Source organism: Asparagus officinalis, chromosome 6 (genome assembly GCF_001876935.1).
Source record: "Asparagus officinalis chromosome 6, Aspof.V1, whole genome shotgun sequence".
Lineage (NCBI taxonomy): Eukaryota > Viridiplantae > Streptophyta > Magnoliopsida > Asparagales > Asparagaceae > Asparagus > Asparagus officinalis.
In genome coordinates, this window is record NC_033799.1 from 21,569,822 (window position 1) to 21,589,199 (window position 19,378).

The following is a 19,378-nucleotide window of genomic DNA, read 5'->3' on the forward strand; positions in this document are numbered from 1 at the left end:
GCTTTGATATTGAGAAGATCTTCTCGTCCTCCTGTGCCTAACAGCAGATACATGAATTATAAGTTGCTGACAGATGGAGGGGAGCTTGAAAGCTATGATAAAGCTTGTCAGGGTGGAGATACGAGCAAGTGGGAGCTTGCCATGAAAGAAGAGATGAAATCTCTGATCAACAACTAGACATGAGAACTAGCTGAGTTGTCCATGGGGAAGAAGGCACATCACAACAAGTGAGTGTATCGAGTGAAAAAGGAACATGATGGTTTGAGAAGATACAGATCTCGACAAGTTGCCAAAGGATTTGAACAAAAGATCCAAAGAAGTAAGAATCCAACGGATATGTTGACAAAGACAGTGACATTTCAAACACTAGAGTTATGCGCAACTTCAGTTGGCATTAATGCATAGGTGATGAGAGCGGAGCCACACAGGAGAAAGTGCTTGTTGAGATAACCTGCTAACAACGATTTGGTCTCCAAGTGGGAGATTGTTAGTGTCGGGTGTAGACACAAACCTCCGCACAAAGACAGTGACATTTCAAACACTAGAGTTATGCGCAACTTCAGTTGGCATTAATGCATAGGTGATGAGAGCGGAGCCACACAGGAGAAAGTGCTTGTTGAGATAACCTGCTAACAACGATTTGGTCTCCAAGTGGGAGATTGTTAGTGTCGGGTGTAGACACAAACCTCCGCAGGCGAGCAGGCGAGGTCGATGGCAAGCTCGAGGCAAGCTTGAGAAGATCGTCAGGCAAGCTCGAGGTCAAAGTTCAGGTGAGGTCGAGGCGGTCTACAGGCGAGGTCGAGCAAGGCTGCAGGTGAGCACGAGGCGACGCAGCTCTGCAAGGCAAGATTGGGGCGATGTAGGTGAGCTCGACGTAAGATTCAGGCAAGGTCGAGGCGCCCGCAGGCGAGGTCGCGCGGGCATGGTTGGCGATAGCCTGTCGCTAGGGTTTCCCTATAAAAGGGAAACCCCGAGCACGAGATTGTTGCGCTTCTCCTCCTCCTTCTCATGATTTTCACCCAAGCGGCGGCGGCTCCTCTTTCTCTCTCTACTCTTTTTCTTTTCTCCAGCGCTTACGCGATTTGAGGGGGGAATAAAAGAGAGAATTTAAGAGAGAGGGAATTGGTAATTAAGAGAGGAAATTAACATTGTAGGTACAGTGTTTGTATGGCATTTATTGAGAGATCTTAAGTTTGAGATCTGCTATTATATTATAATTTCTTAGATTAATAAGAAATTAATTGTGTGGCTCCCGAGAACGTAGACAAGTTTGCCAAACCTCGTTAAATCTTGGTGTACTTTTCTCTATACTGTGTTTCTGCTGTTTTAGAGGTTTAGCGTAGCCCCGAGTTTTTCCCCAACACAGGTCTCCAAGAGCTAACTCTGGTACAATTCCTTCATCAGTTGGAAATCTAGTGAATTTGACTATATTGGCATTGGGGCTGAACATTCTCACTGGGGTAATTCCTGAAAGTATAGGTAATCTGAAGAATTTGCAGCTGTTAACATTGTATAGAAGCAGACTAATAGGAAATATTCCATCTTCTATAGGCAATCTCACTCAATTAGTAAACCCTTATCTTACTGGAAACAATTTGGATGGCTCTATACCTTCAAGCCTTGGAAATTTGCAGCAAGTAGAAGAGCTGGGTCTAGGTAATAATGATCTAGGTGGTGAAGTACCTAAAGAAATATTCAGCTTATCCTCCCTTACATCTTTTGGTTTATCTTATAACTCACTCTCTGGTAGCATTCCTTTTGAAGTCAGTAGCATGAAATATCTTCGGATACTGTATGTCGTGGGAAATAAGTTGACAGGTGAAATTCCGAGCAGTTTAGGAGATTGTCAGCTTCTAGAGTCTTTAAACAATTTAAAAGGTAATTCTATTGACAGGTAAAATCCCTTCATCTTTAAACAATTTAAAAGGCCTTCAGGTGCTAGATCTTTCGCAAAATAACCTGTCAGGACGATACCTGATTTTCCTGGGAGATTGAGTCTTGTATCCCTAAATTTATCGACCAATAACTTAAAACACGAGGTGCCAATGGAAGGGATTTTCGAAATGCAACTGAAACTTTGATTACTGGAAACAATGAGCTTTTTTGGTGGTATTTCAGAATTTCAGTTGCCTTCGTGTTCTATGAAATCAACTGAAAAGAAAGGATCCTCCTTGTTGCTGAAAGTAGTCATTTTAATAGCTAGCATTATATTCGGCTTACTCTTGCTCATCTCTCTTGCTCGAGAAGAGTAACTTCTGCTTTGCCTTGGTCCAATGATCGGTATCTCAGAGCTTCATACTTGGAACTAGCGAAGGCAACTGATGGCTTCTCTGATAACAATTTGATAGGCACAGAAAGTTATGCCTTGGTATACAGAGTGATTCTCCATCATGATAATACGATTGTAGCTGTGAAAATATTGAAACTTGAGAGACGAGGAGCAACCAAGAGCTTCACTGATGAATATGAGGCTTTGAGAAATATCAGACATCGATATCTTATCAAAATTCTCACCTCATGCTCCACAGTCGATAAAAAAGTGGACGATTCCAAAGCTCTAGTATTTGAATTCATGCCTAATGGAAATTTGGAAGCATGGTTGCATACAGAAAACAAGGGCCATAGCTTGATACAGAGGTTAAATATAGCCATTGATGTTGCTGATGCACTAAAATATCTACATTATGACTGTCAAGTACAAGTCATTCATTGTGATCTGAAGCCTAGTAATATTCTACTTGATGATGATATGGTTGCTCATGTGGGTGATTTTGGACTGGCAAGGTTAGTAACTGATACGAGCATGCTTGTACAGAATTCTAGCTGCTCAATAGCGATAAAGGGAACCATTGGATACGTTCCTCCAGGTAATTTCAATGTCTTTTGCACATATGTCGAAGATCAGACTTACTGATTTTTCGGATTTGATGATAGAAAGATAAATTTCTAACTGTTCATTTTGAAAAAAGTGACTTTTGAAATTTTGCATCTTACACCTCACTACCAAGCACAACTTTTTGTGCTTGGTACCAAGCATACCCATATTTCTCATATATATATATGAGAAAAATGGAGAACCTTGGTACCAAGTTGCTTAAAGCAACTTGGTAGTGATGTGACCTAATCTTGTCCCTACATCACACCTCGAAGATAGAACCTCAACCACCCTTCACCAACTCCAATGTAGATGTAGGGACAAGATTAGGCCACATCATGTGATTCCCGCTTAGTATCTCCACCTAGTGGGAGACAACATCATTTGGAGCTTGGGGTGTAAGTGCTAATAAAATGGTTTATGATAGTAATTGGTTCGCCCCTCATAGTACAGGGGGTGTATATGCAATTAACCCTATATAACAATTAGTCCCACATTGGAAATGATACAATGGTTCTATGTTTTTATTCCTCCTAATTGAACTTGATATACTTCGGCTTTTCTCGGCTACACCACACATGTGTCTTCCTCAAAACTTCTAAAACAAAAATTTTCCTCAAGTTTACTTTATATGTTTTGCTTATTATGAATTGACCTTTACTGCATAAAAGGCAACCAACTGCAGAATACGGTGCAGGTGCTCAGGTATCTACTTCTGGAGACGAATACGGCTATGGAATCATTCTACTAGAGATGTTTACAGGAATAGGACCTACTGATGATATGTTCAAAGATGGCCAAAATCTTCCTAATTTTGTCCAAGTAATGTTTCCTGATAGAGTTACAGAGGTCATAGATCCAGTTCTACTGTTACAACAAGCAGAGGGTGGATATTTCAACCTTGAGGATGACTCGGTTACGGATTCAAGAAAAGTCCAAGAATGATTAGAGCCTATTATTAGAGTTGGGCTTTATGCTCGAAAGAGTTGCCAAGAGAACGAGTGGATGTAATATTTGTTGCAACAGCATTGCAGACAATAAGGGATGCATTGCTTGGAGTTGGAGCTTATGGAATGCAACGGATATATGTTTCTTAAATTCATTGACATGAGAAATATATTGGATTTATCTCTTCAAAATTTTTTAATCAAATTATTGGTATGTGCATTTGGATATGTATGTGTGGTAAATGTGTACAGGTTTTATATCTGTCGGTTAATGTCGAATTCTACTGAGTTCTAAAGGTCTTGTCAACCAAAAGGTGTTTGAGTTGGAAAAAAGATATCCAAGAGCTCTTATGCTGTGTACCAACTTATAAATGTATTTTGAGGTTAACCCATATACTGATCTTGATTTTAATCTTAGACATATCTCAGGCGTAATGCAGAAAAGTCATTGATAACTATGTAAAATATAGCCTTCATTTTTAGGTTAAGTACTGATCTTGGTTGAAAGTTCAGATATATCTCTGATATTCCTATATTCCACTACATTTAGACGACGCATAACAAATAGTAACATCCCATTTCATGTTCGAAGTTTATGACTTATGTCTTTATTTCATACATTGGTATTCGACTAGGACTTATTAACTGATAAATGCTCTGTTTTGGTCACTTATAAATGTCTTGTAAAATTAACCCAAGAACTTACCTAGGTTAAATTTGAGATCTAATTAATTCTTGGTGATGGTCCTGACATCCTTCTGAACTGTTTTACATCAAATTATTAACATGTCTTTTGTAATGTCTTATAATATGTGCATAAGCATTACCCAAAGCTCTATGTAATTATTTTACTAGAAATTTAACTAAGGTAAGTCTTATAATTAAATCATGATTTAGTCTTCAGTTGCATCCCTCTTTTGATTTTCCAAAGCCTGCATGTCAGTAGATTCATGGGGAATCCGGGAAAGACGCACTGGGAAGCGGTGAAATGGGTCCTGAGGTACTTGAAAGGTACCGCGGATACGGGTCTGTGTTTTGGTGGAGATACATGTCAAGTCGACGGGTATGTGGACTCAGATTATGCGAGCGATCTAGATAGACGGCGATCTACTACTGGTTATGTATTCAGGATACATGGAGCTCCAGTTAGTTGGCGATCGATGTTGCAGGCTACAGTGACACTTTCTACTGTCAGGCGCCTATCAACTCCAAAATCACCGAAAGCAGCAGCCATCTTTGAAGTTTTGAAAAGAAAACAAAAATGACGGGGCCCACTGCTACAGTAAAATATTAATATTTTATTGTGCATAGTATTTTTCTAAAACTATAAATAGGGCTCCAAATCCTTAAGAAAATCTCATCCCAGAAACAACTTCTTATATAAGAAGAGTGAGAGAGAAAAAAATAGAGAGAGTTTCTCCTTGTAAAGAGAGAGTTTGTAACTCCAGAGTTTTTTCTCATAGTGAATTCTTCTATCCTTGCCCGTGGACATAGGCAATCAAGTGCCGAACCACGTAAATCTGTGTGTCCAATATTTTATCTCTACTTTTGCTCTACTATTGCTGCGACCCTGCTCTATTAGGCCCCGGGTTTGTCCCAACAAGTGGTATCAGAGCCAACTTAGGGTACATGTATATATCTACTTATCGTATGCTCTGTGGCTGCCACCAAAGGTGGATCCTCCATATCAGAAAATAAGTTAGGTTATCACTTACCCTTTAGAGGTGACGGGTACTATTCACGAGTACGAAACTGTTCACAAATACAGTACTATTTACAAGTACGGTACTATTCACGTATACGGTTACTGTTCATAAATACAGTACAATTTACGTGAGATAGTAAGAAGTTACTGTTCGTGGTAGAAGCAATGGCGGCGAAGTTCAAGATCGAGAAATTCGACGGGAGTAATTTCTCACTGTGGAAGTTAAAGATAAAGGCTATCTTAAGAAAAGACAATTGCCTGGCGGCCATCGGTGCAAGGCCGGACGACATCACAGATGATAAGAAGTGGAACGAGATGGACGAAAATGCTATTGCAAATCTCCATCTGGCATTAGCAGACGGGGTGCTGTCAAGCATAGAGGAGAAGAAGACAGCAAAGGAGATCTGGGATACTCTAACAAAGCTATATGAGGCGAAATCCATGCACAATAAAATCTTCTTAAAAAGGAGACTTTACACTCTGAGGATGGCGGAATCTACATCGATGACCGACCACATCAACACCCTAAACACACTGTTCTCCCAACTCACAACGTTGGGATATACAGTTGGTGCGAATGAACGTGCAGAACTTCTACTTCAGAGTCTACCTGACTCGTATGATCAACTCATCATCAACCTGACGAACAACGTCCTCACGGACAATCTAGTCTTCGACGATGTTGCAGCCGCTGTTCTGGAGGAAGAAAATCGGCGCAAGAACAAGGAAGACAGGCAGACAAGTTCGCAGCAAGCGGAGGCCTTGTCGGTGACGAGAGGAAGATCAACAGAACGTGGCTCCAGTGGGAGTCATGCCCATGGTAGATCGAAATCACGAAGTAAGAAGAATATCAAATGCTACAACTGTGGCAAAAGAGGGCACGTTAAATCGGAGTGTTGGCACAACAAGAAGAGTGGAGATAAAAAGTCTTCAGAGCCATCAACATCTCAAGGATGCGTTGTCAGCACGTCAGAGGATGGTGAAATTCTATTCAGTGGAGCAACCACTGTTGATGAAGGCAGAAAGAAGTTTGCTGATGTCTGGCTTCTAGATTCAGCAGCCTCTTGGCACATGACCTCTCGGAGAGATTGGTTTCACAAATATGAACCTATCTCAGGAGGATCTGTATTCATGGGGAATGATCATGCCTTAGAGATTTGTGGTATTGGTACTATCAAAATCAAAATGTTTGATGGTATAATACGCACCATTCAAGATGTGCGACATGTGAAGGGCTTGAAGAAGAATCTATTGTCTTTGGGACAATTAGATGAGCTCGGGTGCAAGACTCATATAGAAAATGGAGTCATGAAGATTGTTAGAGGGGCGCTTGTGGTAATAAAAGGAGAAAAGATAGCTGCAAATTTGTACATGCTCAAGGGAGAGACTCTGCAGGAAGCTGATTCATGTGTGGCATCAACCAGCCGTGGAGAAGAACAAACCATGATGTGGCATCGCAAGCTAGGCCACATGTCAGAACGAGGCTTGAAGGTTCTCTCCGATCAGAAACTGCTTCCTGGACTTAATTCGGTAGCTCTTCCATTCTGCGAGCATTGTGTTACAAGCAAGCAGCATCGACTGAAGTTCAACACATCGAGTTCTAGAAGCAAGGCTATTCTGGAACTGGTTCATTCTGATGTATGGCAAGCACCAGTTACATCCTTAGGAGGAGCAAAGTACTTTGTGTCCTTTATTGATGATTACTCCAGGAGATGTTGGGTGTATCCTATCAAGAAGAAGGCGGATGTGTTCTCAGTCTTTAAAGCCTACAAAGCGCGGGTCGAGCTTGAATCTGAGAAGAAGATCAAGTGCTTGAGGTCAGATAATGGAGGAGAATACACAGATGGTGAATTCCTAGCATTCTGCAAGCAAGAAGGCATCAAAAGACAATTCAGTACGGCTTATACTCCTCAACAAAATGGAGTGGCGGAGCGGATGAACAGAACTCTGTTGGAAAGAACAAGAGCTATGTTCGCTACTGCAAATCTGGAAAAAGTCTTTTGGGCGGAAGCAGTAAAAACCGCTTGTTATGTGGTGAATCGATCTCCATCAACTGCAATACAATTGAAGACGCCGATGGAGATGTGGACTGGCAAGCCAGCTGACTAACCTCTATATATTTGGATGTCCAGTGTACGTAATGTACAATGCCCAAGAAATTACAAAGCTGGATTCAAAATCCAGAAAATGCATATTCTTGGGGTATGCTGATGGAGTAAAGGGGTATCGCCTGTGGGATCCTACTGCCCACAAGGTTATCATCAGCAGAGATGTTATCTTTGTAGAGAACCAACTACAAAGTAAAGAGAAATAAAGCAGTTCGAGGAAGGACTCGGAGACTGTAGCTGTTCAGGTAGAAGATAATCCGAATTCTTCTGAAGCGACACCGGAGCATGATGTACAAGAACCAGTCGAGGCCGAGGCTCCAGAAGTTCGAAGGTCAACTCGTGAGAGAAGACCACCGACTTGGCACTCGGAGTATATTACGGAGAGTAATGTTGCATACTGTCTTCTAACAGAAGATGGAGAGCCATCAACTTTTCATGAAGCTATAAATGGCACAGATGCATCTTTGTGGATGGCAGCAATGCAGGAAGAAATTGAAGCTCTCCATAAGAACAAGACTTAGGAACTTGTGTCACTGCCACAAGGAAGAAAGACCATTGGAAACAAATGGGTCTACAAGATCAAGCGAAATGGCGATGATCAAGTGGAGCGGTATCGTGCTAGATTGGTGGTAAAAGGATATGCTCAGAAAGAAGGTATTGATTTTAATGAAATATTTTCTCCTGTAGTTCGACTAACAACAGTCCGAATTGTCCTGGCTATGAGCGCTATATTTGACTTACATCTAGAGCAGCTAGATGTGAAAACAGCATTTCTTCATGGAGATCTTGAAGAAGAAATTTACATGCTCCAACCAGAAGGTTTTGAAGAAAAAGGAAAAGAGAACTTGGTTTGCAGATTGAATAAATCTCTGTACGGTCTAAAGCAGGCGTCGAGGTGTTGGTACAAGAGATTTGATTCATTCATCATGAGCCTTGGATACAACAGACTTACTTCAGACCCTTGTGCATATTTCAAGAGGTTTGGTGAAAATAACTTTGTTATCCTATTGTTGTATGTTGACGACATGTTGGTTGCAGGCCCCAACAAAGATCGTATCCAAGAATTAAAGGCTCAGTTGGCTAGGGAATTTGAAATGAAGGATTTAGGATCTGCAAACAAGATTCTAGGGATGCAAATTTACCGAGACAGAATTAATAGGAAGATTTGGCTTTCTCAGAAGAACTATTTGAAGAAAATCTTGCGACGCTTTAACATGCAAGATTGTAAGTCAATTTCTACCCCACTTCCTGTTAATTTCAAGTTATCCTCCAGTATGAGTCCTAGCAGTGAAGAAGAGAGGATGGAGATGTCCCGAGTACCGTATGCATCAGCAGTGGGAAGCTTAATGTTCGCGATGATTTGTACAAGACCAGATATTGCACAAGCAGTGGGAGTGGTTAGTCGATACATAGTGAATCCTGGTAAAGAGCATTGGAATGCTGTAAAGAGGGTTCTAAGATACATTCAAGGAACCTCAAATGTTGCATTATGTTATGGGGGATCTGATTTTATTGTCAGTGGATATGTTGATTCTGATTATGCAGGTGATCGTGATAATAGCAAATCCACCACAGGTTATGTGTTTGCACTTGCTGGCGGAGCTGTAAGCTGGGTTTCAAAACTGCAGTCAGTTGTGGCTACTTCAACAACAGAAGCAGAGTATGTAGCAGCTACACAAGCTAGTAAAGAAGCGATGTGGTTGAAGATGGTGCTAGAGGAACTCGACTATGAACAAAAGAAGATTTCTCTATTTTGTGACAGTCAGAGTGCTTTGCATTTGGCAAGAAATCCAGCCTTTCATTCAAAGACCAAGCACATTCGAGTTCAGTATCACTTCGTTCGTGAGAAAGTGGAAGAAGGAACAGTGGATATGCAGAAAATTCACACCAAAGACAACCTAGCAGATTTTTTGACAAAAGCAGTCAGTACTGACAAATTCATTTGGTGTCGATCCTCTTGTGGTCTGTCAGAGACGTAAGCAACATGAAGATGGTAAGATAGAAAGAATGGTGTGAAGATATGATTGATACTCAATCAAATCTTCAAGTGGGAGATTGTCAGGCGCCTATCAACTCCAAAATCACCGAAAGCAGCAGCCATCTTTGAAGTTTTGAAAAGAAAACAAAAATGACGGCGCCCACTGCTACAGTAAAATATTAATATTTTATTGTGCATAGTATTTTTCTAAAAACTATAAATAGGGCTCCAAATCCTTAAGAAAATCTCATCCCAGAAACAACTTCTTATATAAGAAGAGTGAGAAAGAAAAAAATAGAGAGAGTTTCTCCTTGTAAAGAGAGAGTTTGTAACTCCAGAGTTTTTTCTCATAGTGAATTCTTCTATCCTTACCCGTGGACGTAGGCAATCAAGTGCCGAACCACGTAAATCTGTGTGTCCAACATTTTATCTCTACTTTTGCTCTACTATTGCTGCGACCCTGCTCTATTAGGCCCCGGGTTTGTCCCAACATCTACAACAGAGGTCGAGTACATGACCATGACGGAGGGAGTGAAGGAAGCATTATGGTTGTGGAGTCTTCTAGAAGATTTTGGGATTGAGCAGGAGAGCGTGAACTTGTGGTGCGACAGCCAGAGTGCGATTCACTTGGCGAAAAATCAAGTTCACCATGCTCGTACCAAGCATATCGACGTCAGATATCATTTTGTGCGGGATGTCATAGAGGAAGAGGATATTTCTCTCATGAAGGTGCATACTAATGAGAATCCCGCGGACATGTTAACCAAGGTGGTCACAGGTAGTAAGTTCCAGCATTGCTTGGACTTGCTTCATATCAACCCGTGTTGATTTGCCCAAGAGGGCATGGCCCTTCGGGGCGGTGATGGAGGTGAGGTGGAGACTATGTTGGAGAATAAGAGTAGAACTACGATTAGCTTGATCCCGGTGGAGGGTACGTAGGCAACCGCGGTATAGTGACGCAGCTGGTTTGGCCTGGTTTTGGCCTGGATCTCTCTGGTGGAGTTCGTGGGGTTCTTTTGGTGTTCGTCTAAAATTTGAGGTTTATCAAATGATGTACGAGGTGGAGAATTGTGATCATGGGGAACAAGGGGGCCCACCCACGTGGGCGTCTGCCCACGAGATGACGCTGTGCCGCCTGCTTTCGTGCGCGCGCACATGGCTCCATCCTACGGTTCCTTGCAAGCCACACGACGCGGACGTCGGCAGCTCGACAGTCGATAGTTCGCAGTGCCCTGCCTACTGGTGTTCGTGCGCCTGCTCCGTCCACGTCGAGTTCGTGCGCGTGTTTTCTTTTCCCGCACGCGCGAGTGTTCTGTTCCCGCGAGTGCCCGCCTAAAATTTCAAAGTTGCCCCCATGTTCTCTCCTATAAATAGAGAAGGGGTGGAGGAGTTTTAGGGGTGTGGGTTGTATTGGAGTTCTTTTGAAAGAAAAGAAAGAGTGAGTTGAGAGAGAACTTGTAATAGTTTGGTATTCTCCTCATAGTGGAACACCCCTCCCGTGGATGTAGGCAAGTTTGCCGAACCACGTAAATCTGTTGTCTCGTCTTTTACTGTGTGTTGCCATAGCGTGTAGGTTCCCTCGATATTTCAGTCTTAGAACTGATGAGAGGAAGAGTGTATATTTCACTTTGATGAAATATATCACTTTCGATTCTTGTTTCCTTTGAGAAATAAGAATTTCACTATCTATTCTATTTTCCTTTGAGAAACAAGAACATAGAGGTTGACTTGTGCTTTTGTGATAACAAAAGTCAGGGCTATCTCTCAGGTGATATCGCTTCCGCGTCATGAGGGCGTGACTCTGCGCCCAACATAAACATCCTCCTAGCAATCTCCTATATGTAGCATCTTACATCAAATATACAATAAACATCTCCTAGCAATCTCCTATGTATAGCATCTTACATCAAATATACAATCAAATAAGTAAATATAGTTATTTAAAAGTTCAGTTCACTAAGCTAACATCGGTTTTATGTAAATATCCTCCTCTTTGTTCAAAATAAATCCAGTTGCCATTCTAAATCGTGCCCTACTCATTGTATTTGCTCGCTGGATGGATTTTACCTGTGTATTCATCTATACTTGAATCAGAAGAAAACATCATCTGTACTCTCTTTTCTACCAAATAGCCCATTAACAGTCAACAAAAGGCTCAATTTCAGGTCAAAATTAGTATTTGATTTGTCTATTTGTTTCCAATGAGGCAACAAAAAAGGCAGGCCCATACTAGAGAAAACCAGCTTGAATTGCTAATGATTCCAAGTAATACATTTTGCCATTTTGATTTACAGACGAAAATCAAAGAACCCTCACAGTTTCCACCAAATTTTATAAGTTTCTAAACTTTCAACCAAGCTAACAAAAAAATCACCGAGATATACCAGCTGATATGCACTCCGATTTTTCCTAGTCTTTACATGTTGACAGTACTTGCACCTCTCATCTGCGGAGCTCAAAAAATCGCACTGACATCTTCAAATTGCTTCTTAGCTCTTCATTTCGACATCAAAGTGCAATCAACATTCCTCTAGATTTACTTCCTTTGTTGATTGACCTCCGGATGAACCTAAGAGCAACAAAAAGTGAATGTTATATATGCAACTGCCTTTGCATACTGACCTATTTGTTTTACTGCTAAAGAAAAAAACCTACTTGATGTACTTATTAAGAGAAATTTCACCAAGTAACACAAACTAATAGGGGTTTTGCACATATTATAAATTATTTTTAATAAAAACCATAAATTTTCAAATCGACAGAAAAATATTAAATGCTATCAAATAAAGAAAGCTAATCATGAATTAAATATCAAGAACTTTTATTTATGTTTTAGAAAACTGTCATAAAGTCAACCACCATATAGTTATGGTGGATTTTTCTTTTTTTGGGGGGGCGGGGGGTGTCATGGAATATATCTCTACAGGTTTGAGAGTACATGATATTTCTCTAAAAAAATAGTTTAAGATATTTTTGTGCAAAATACTTGATACTTATTGTCATTTTTGTGAAATTTATAATGACTTCTCTACATACGGATGCTAGACCAATATAAAGACCATATCACAACTAAAATATTTGGAATTACAGTCAAGCATCTACAGGACCCTCACTTGTAACTAGGGAGTAGATATTATTGTTACCTGCAAAACCTGTGAAGTTCTGTCTTCATTGAAGCTCAAAGATCTATGTTTGAACTCCCCTCTGCTGGTAGTGAGCTCATCCAGTATTTCAGCATCACAAACATCAACATCGTTGCTGCTGCTGTCTAATTGAGCCCGATCCTTATCCTGCCACATGATAAATGAAATAAGGCACTTCTTATGCTATTGTCATGTAGGAGCTGTATCTATTTTGTTATATGACAGGGTCGCAACTAAAGGTGTTTATAAATAAGACATTTTTTTATCATTTTCATCTATTTGTTTCAATATAACTAATAAATATAGTTCTTTTAGTAACAACTAATAAATATAGTTGCAAATAAAGTCGCAAAAGGTAGTTACTTGCAGTTGACAACCTTGCAGATTTTGCATAACTTGTGGTCTTATTGAGCTGAAAATGGGGTTAAAGATGCAACTCTGGTTGCAATTGCTACCCCAAAACAAATACATGAATTATAGCTTCAACTGTATACTGTAAAGTTTTTAAAATAAACCAAATGTCCGCAACTATAACTACACATATCGAACTTGCAGCAACTACAAATGCACGCAACCAAGAAGCTCTTAAGATAAAGGAGAGATATATAAACTATTGTAAGGAAATTTCATACCCCAAATGAGAGGGTATGCTCTCTATGGACTCCTGCAATTTCTTCATATTCAGCCGCATCCAACTCCCATAAATCTTGTGGACAGAAGAATTTAGGAAGAACATGCTGCCTGATGCTGATTAGAATGAAGAAGGGAAGAGGGAACAAGATTCCTGCTATAGGGATCCATGTAATGCCGAAAACCACGAGAAGATACAATAGCTGGAAGATTGTGAAAGTAGCTATCTTTCGGAAGGGAACTGATTCTACAAATGATGCATGGTCACCTTCAAGAACCCTGCCAAAATTTTCAAGAAATTAAATTGACATCCTTTGCAAATGGCAGTCAGTGAACTGGACTTGAATTGTTTGAAAGACTTGAATCCAATATCATAAGAAACTATAGATGCAATGACAACAACAAATGAATTTATCTCAACTTTTTGTGGTCATCTTTATGAATCATATTCTTCCATATAGTTCTGTTAAGTCCTAACTCCTGCAGTTGTATGTCTCTTAGTTGCTTTCAGTTCAAGTTCTTCTACATCTACTCTTATCCTTCCTTACAAGAATCTAAGATAAGAAAGAATCGTCTGTTATAATCCCTGGTTAGCTATTGAGATAACTGCGTTGTCTTTGGCTTTAGGCATAATAAAAACAAATTTGTGTAATTTCTGTGTACTTGCTTCCTGTTTATATTACTACATTACATCCACAATTAGAGTATAGTGTTCTTTATGATGACAAGTAGATGCTTATGTGCATGTAATGTACCCATTCATATTGTATATAAGTATGTCAGAGTATGTTTCTCCCTCCTGTTACATGAATATCTAAGACTTACTTGTACCACCTGCCAGGAGTGATGAATAGAAGTAACATTCTTTCCCAGAACTGATTACCAGGGAGGCTATCACAAGCCATGTAAGCAAAATATCCCCACAGAACTGAGGTGGGTATTTTCTTGATAACAGGCATAGCTCCAAGGCAAGCACCCACCAGGAGGGACTGAAACAGATTGGTCACTCTCTGCTCATTTACACGAACAGGCAAGTATTCATCTATGTGCTTCTCGGGATCAAACGAACTGCTCATTTCCTTTCCATTGGTTCCATTTCCCATAACTGCATCTTTTAAGTTCTTCAGTTCTTTATCCACCTTGATTGCCTGCAGATAGCAAGTTGCTATATGTTATCTTTGCACATAATCAAAGGAAATTGAGCTATTACGTAAAATATCTGAAAATATTTTTGCAATAATACCAGAATAAAGGTGTTATCCATGCGTGAGGTATTTATAGTACAAGCAGTGTCTAAAACAATTCTGGCTTTTTTCACGTGTATGCTCATGCACCTTTTACTACCAAAAGACTTCTTAGTTTATTTCGTAAAATTTTGGTTCTTGTTCATAGTATCCATTAGTGGTACCAGGTGGTCTGCTACTTTATTAGCCAGATGCAATTAAATTGTTCCAGCTGACAAACTGATATCAATCTTCCGATTTTGCATTGACAGAGGAAATATTAAACAAGAGTGTGTTCTGACTATAAAGCCCAATAGGTCATTGGCAAGCCAGAAAAGTCCTATTTGGTATGCTGTTTATTAAGCTCATGTGTATGATAAGCTTACAAACTTACATCTCATTCATTCTGGAGCATCATATAAGACAAAGGCAAGGATAAAACCAATTTCTCACAATAAAATTTAAATGCATTTGTTCTTGGTTATGACCTTTCTGAAAAACTTACATATGGCTGCCTCTCCTGATACCTAGAATAAACTATAAGCCCAGCTATCAGCATACTCATTAAAGAAACATATTTGCAACCCGTGAAAACAAAGGAAATGTTAAAAATTCATGACAGGCAACTAACCGTATGTCCTTTGTCCATTTCTATGAAAACCTCTTGCATTTTCCCATATATTTCTGTCTTGCTGGCGTGTTGCATAATGCTCTTCTTAGCACTTTCAACCATTTTCTTTCGAATTAACTGCAAATATAAATTCCATATCATATCACTTCAAAATCAGAAAAGTTCAGCATCGGCATCTACATAACAGCCATTTACTTGATACTAATAATGTACACACACCTGACCCTTGAGAACAGCAAGGCTCTTAGTATGCATGGGAGACTGTGGAAGTACTCCATTTGAAGGAGGAATTCCAAGAAGCCCACAAATCAAAACCTGGAACCATAAATCACAAAACTAGTATCAAACCCTGTACTCCTAGAGTAAACTTGTAAGCATGTGGAAGGAAAAAAAATTCAAATATTATAGGTTTATACCATAACGCCAAGGACTAAAATGTCATAATGGTAGGCAGATGGATTTTTAAGATTAAACTCCTTTTGTTGTGCCATCTGTGAAGCAACACTATGGTCAAAGAAATAAAGGCCTGCAACCATTAAGGCTGGTATTATTGCAGCAAAAATGTAGACAGCAGGAACTGACAGCAAATCCTGCAGTTGTTGCATAAAGAAAATTAAATCAGTGCTCATGCTGGCATAAGTGGACATCATAAAATCCTTTATGGAAAACAAAAGAATGCAGATACATATGTCAAAGAAATATTATTAGTTTCTACTTGATTCTTAATGAAAATTCAAATGTCTTAAAAGAAATACGGAATTTAAATAACTGGACATCTGAACTTGGTATGACGTAGCTCTTGCCAGTTTGTGATTTTCATTTTGGCTGCAAGTGAACTTATTGTGCTTGATTCTGTTTTCCGTCAGGAAAATAAGGCCAATTAGCACAAAAGATGTCAAGCAAAGTGCAGCTGATTCTGGAACATTTATTAGTTTGGTGGAGATACCAATATACCAATGTAATTAAAAAGTATGTAAATTTGATCCCTAATTGTAGGATAACTTCTGTCATATATGATGATATTAAAGAAATATATGAATCAAGGATTAGGCCAAAAGCTACAAAATGACAGGGAGATGCACAGAATTACGATAAGGCAAGAGAATAAGGTCTTGGGGCACGTACTGAAGAGAACAGAACTTACTTTGACGTTAGATTTTCTTTATCCAGTGAGTTCACTGTAAAAACACTACGATGATTCTCTTTGATGATATACCTTTCAAGTATTGTAACTAGAAAATAATTGGATTTAATGGGTAATTATATCAGTCATGTTATAATTTGACCTGATAAAAAAACAATATGTTTAAATTGAGAATTATGAATTGTGTTATGTTCTGACCTTTGCAACCGTCCAATGATGTGTCGATTTTGAATCCCATGGAAGGGGACTAAAAAGCCTCCTTGGAACTCCAGAAGGAACTTTGCTAGGCATTCCATATGACATTGCAGTCCACACAACCACCATCAAAGGGACTCCATAGTCAGCAATGAAACTCCTAAGCCACCCTGCATTCATTACGTGGGCTTACTCAAAGATCATTTGCAGAAAATCATGGGCTTACTCAAAGATCATTTGCAGAAAATCATGGGCTTACTCAGATCATTTGCAGAAAATCATCTTAATTAATACAAATAATTAAACTCAGTTTTCACAAACCTGCCCCATATCTCCATGACCTTGCCCTCCTGCTCTTCAATGCAGTATACAGCAGACCAAAGGAAAATATAATCCCCAGCAATCCATTTGTATATAGCCACTGGAACTGGTTTACCAGTGAATTAGAATCTTCGCCTTTAGGTACATTAAACTCGCTCACTACTCCCTATAATTAGAACAGTGGAGAAAAACTGAGACACAATTCATTTTGCTGCTAGAGGTCGATTCAAACTTTTCTGAAAAATCACCTTAATAGCTTCTTGAAAGAAGAGAACTGTGATTAACATTCCAAAGAGTTCTCCTGCTATCCTTGTGAATCTACTAATAATAGCGGAAGCATTAAAAGCTGCCATAAGAAATAGCATGACAGCAGTCCAAATGCAAACCCTGCAGAGACATTTATAAAACAAAAAACAAATTGATTTAAGGGAAATCAATTTTACAGAGAAGAACCCATCTCATATTGACGAACTATTACCATCCAGCCCAAGCCAAGAACAATCGTGCACCCAAGTCTTCTCGGTCTTTGGCAAAATTGTATAGATATGTGTACATTATCACCGTGGGCTCTGCAACTCCTACAATCAGCATGGGTTGTCCTCCTAGCATCGAATGTATTATACCACAGAGAGCAGTAGAAGCTAAAGTTTCCACTGTGCTCAGTACTCCATCTGAAACAAATACCATGAAGATATCTTAAACTACTGAATTCATGATACTGCATCAAAAAGATCGGTAATGGAATTCACCTGTATCTTTACTTAGTTGCTCCCCGAAAGCGATAACTGGAAGAGCAGAAGCGAAAAAGATGTACATGGTAGGTGCCAAGATCCTGAAAATCGATGAGAAATTCATTAAAAACACTAACAACAGGGTTCAAGATTGTTCTAAGATTGAGTATTGAACAAGTACCTAAATCCTGAATGAAACCCCGCGATCCAATCTGCTCAATGAACATAACGCTCTCTTTTCATCTTTAATAATTCCACTGAATGGGTGCCTAATGTGATCCATTCCTGAGTTTTTGTAAAGAAAATCAGCTATATAACGATATTACAAACAAATTAGAAAACAACATTTCTTAAAAGTGAAAACCCCATGAGATAAGGAATTTTCATATGAAGGTGATTATCCTTTTTTATATAAAAAAAAAATATGCAGTCGGTTGAGTTTTAGCAGGTGACTAATTTCTCAATTAGTCCATATCAAAACTTAATCTCTGGGAGAGAAGAAGTAATTTTGTAGCCGTAATCTAATACCTAACCAAAAATTAAGGAACGATGAGGGTGAAGATTGAATCATAGAAGCTCCTACTTCCCAAAATTCAGTCAAAGGCAACCCTTTTTTTTTTTTGGAAAATTGCACCATCATCTATATCTTAAGTAGCACTTGTCATACTTATTTAACAACACTAATCACCTCTTAATTAATTACAAAATTTGGGCTTTCCCCGAAATTTCTTCATCTACAAATATCAATTCGTGTTCATGTGTACTAACAAATTGTAAAGGGTGATAATTCAAGACGACAAAAGAAACTGGTTCATTTCCAATCAAAATTTAGGGATTAATTTTTTTTTCTTAAAGAAAAGAACAAAATCACTCGATCCGAGATCAAACCCAACGAAACCGCCCACAAGAGACAAAACCTCAAAGAATCGATCAAATTCAAGATCTAAACAACAAAATAACCTTTAAAAGATGAAAAAATACCTAGATCTCAATGCGCGTTGCAACGAGAGAGGAGAAGCCAAAGAGAGAGTCGCTTCTCTTCTCCTCTTCTCCACTCTGTCTGATGGAGGGCAGGAAAACCCTAAAAAATGAGTCTTTTTAATTTGCTGAAGTTCGAAAAAGGAAGGAGAATAAATGAGGGAGAGTTTGTTATTTATAGTAATCGATGGGATTTTGGCGCCGGAATCTTGAGAAGAGGAAGGGATGAGAAATGAAAGCAAGGAGACGAGGGGGTGCGCACTTTGAAATTAAAACACCCGCGAGGCTTGGTGGAACCCAGTCTTTTACGGACACGTGTAAGTATCACATTGGATGGAACGGTTGTGGTCCCCAGCCTTATGGTCTTTTTTTATTTTCTTTGTTTTGTTGGAGACCAAAGAAATGGTCATGCTTTCTCCTAGGACAACTTGGGATTTTTTTTTTCCCCTGGAGGGAGAAAAAACAAATAAATAAAAAATAAATTTTGTTAAAATATTTTTTAATATTTCATGGTGATTTCTATAATTACGACATTTTCAGTTTGAATTTTTCTTTTGTACACTAAATAAAGGCTACTAACTTTTGAGAATTGCTTCGATGTTCCTAAAAAATGTTTTTTTATTTATTATCAATAAAAATTCCTTTTAAGATGTACCAAGAAAGCGGAGAAAACTTCCATGCTTCGTCAAAAATAGATAATCACTATTAAAAGTTTGATCCAGCAAATTAAGCTTCTTCTAATCAACAGGTATACCCCAAACTGCTTTAT

The 19,378-nt window shown here is 39.2% G+C and overlaps 1 protein-coding gene and 1 pseudogene across 1 annotated transcript; one reads left to right on the forward strand and one right to left on the reverse strand.

Moving 5' to 3' along the window:
• On the forward strand, window positions 202-3,820 carry LOC109845888 (probable LRR receptor-like serine/threonine-protein kinase At3g47570). Its single transcript, XM_020415139.1, has 4 exons — window positions 202-227; window positions 1,367-1,894; window positions 2,248-2,867; window positions 3,561-3,820. The coding sequence occupies exons 1-4, from the start codon at window positions 202-204 to the stop codon at window positions 3,818-3,820; spliced, it is 1,434 nt and encodes a 477-aa protein (XP_020270728.1).
• On the reverse strand, window positions 11,815-18,824 carry LOC109845509 (annotated as a pseudogene).

Excerpts from the sequence above, each read along its gene's own strand:
- LOC109845888 (XM_020415139.1), top strand. The coding sequence starts at position 202 with ATGGGGAAGAAGGCACATCACAACAA. Across the intron at positions 228-1,366 it reads AAGAAGGCACATCACAACAA|GTCTCCAAGAGCTAACTCTG; the intron begins GTGAGTGTATCG and ends TCCCCAACACAG. Across the intron at positions 1,895-2,247 it reads AAAGGTAATTCTATTGACAG|AGTAACTTCTGCTTTGCCTT; the intron begins GTAAAATCCCTT and ends TTGCTCGAGAAG.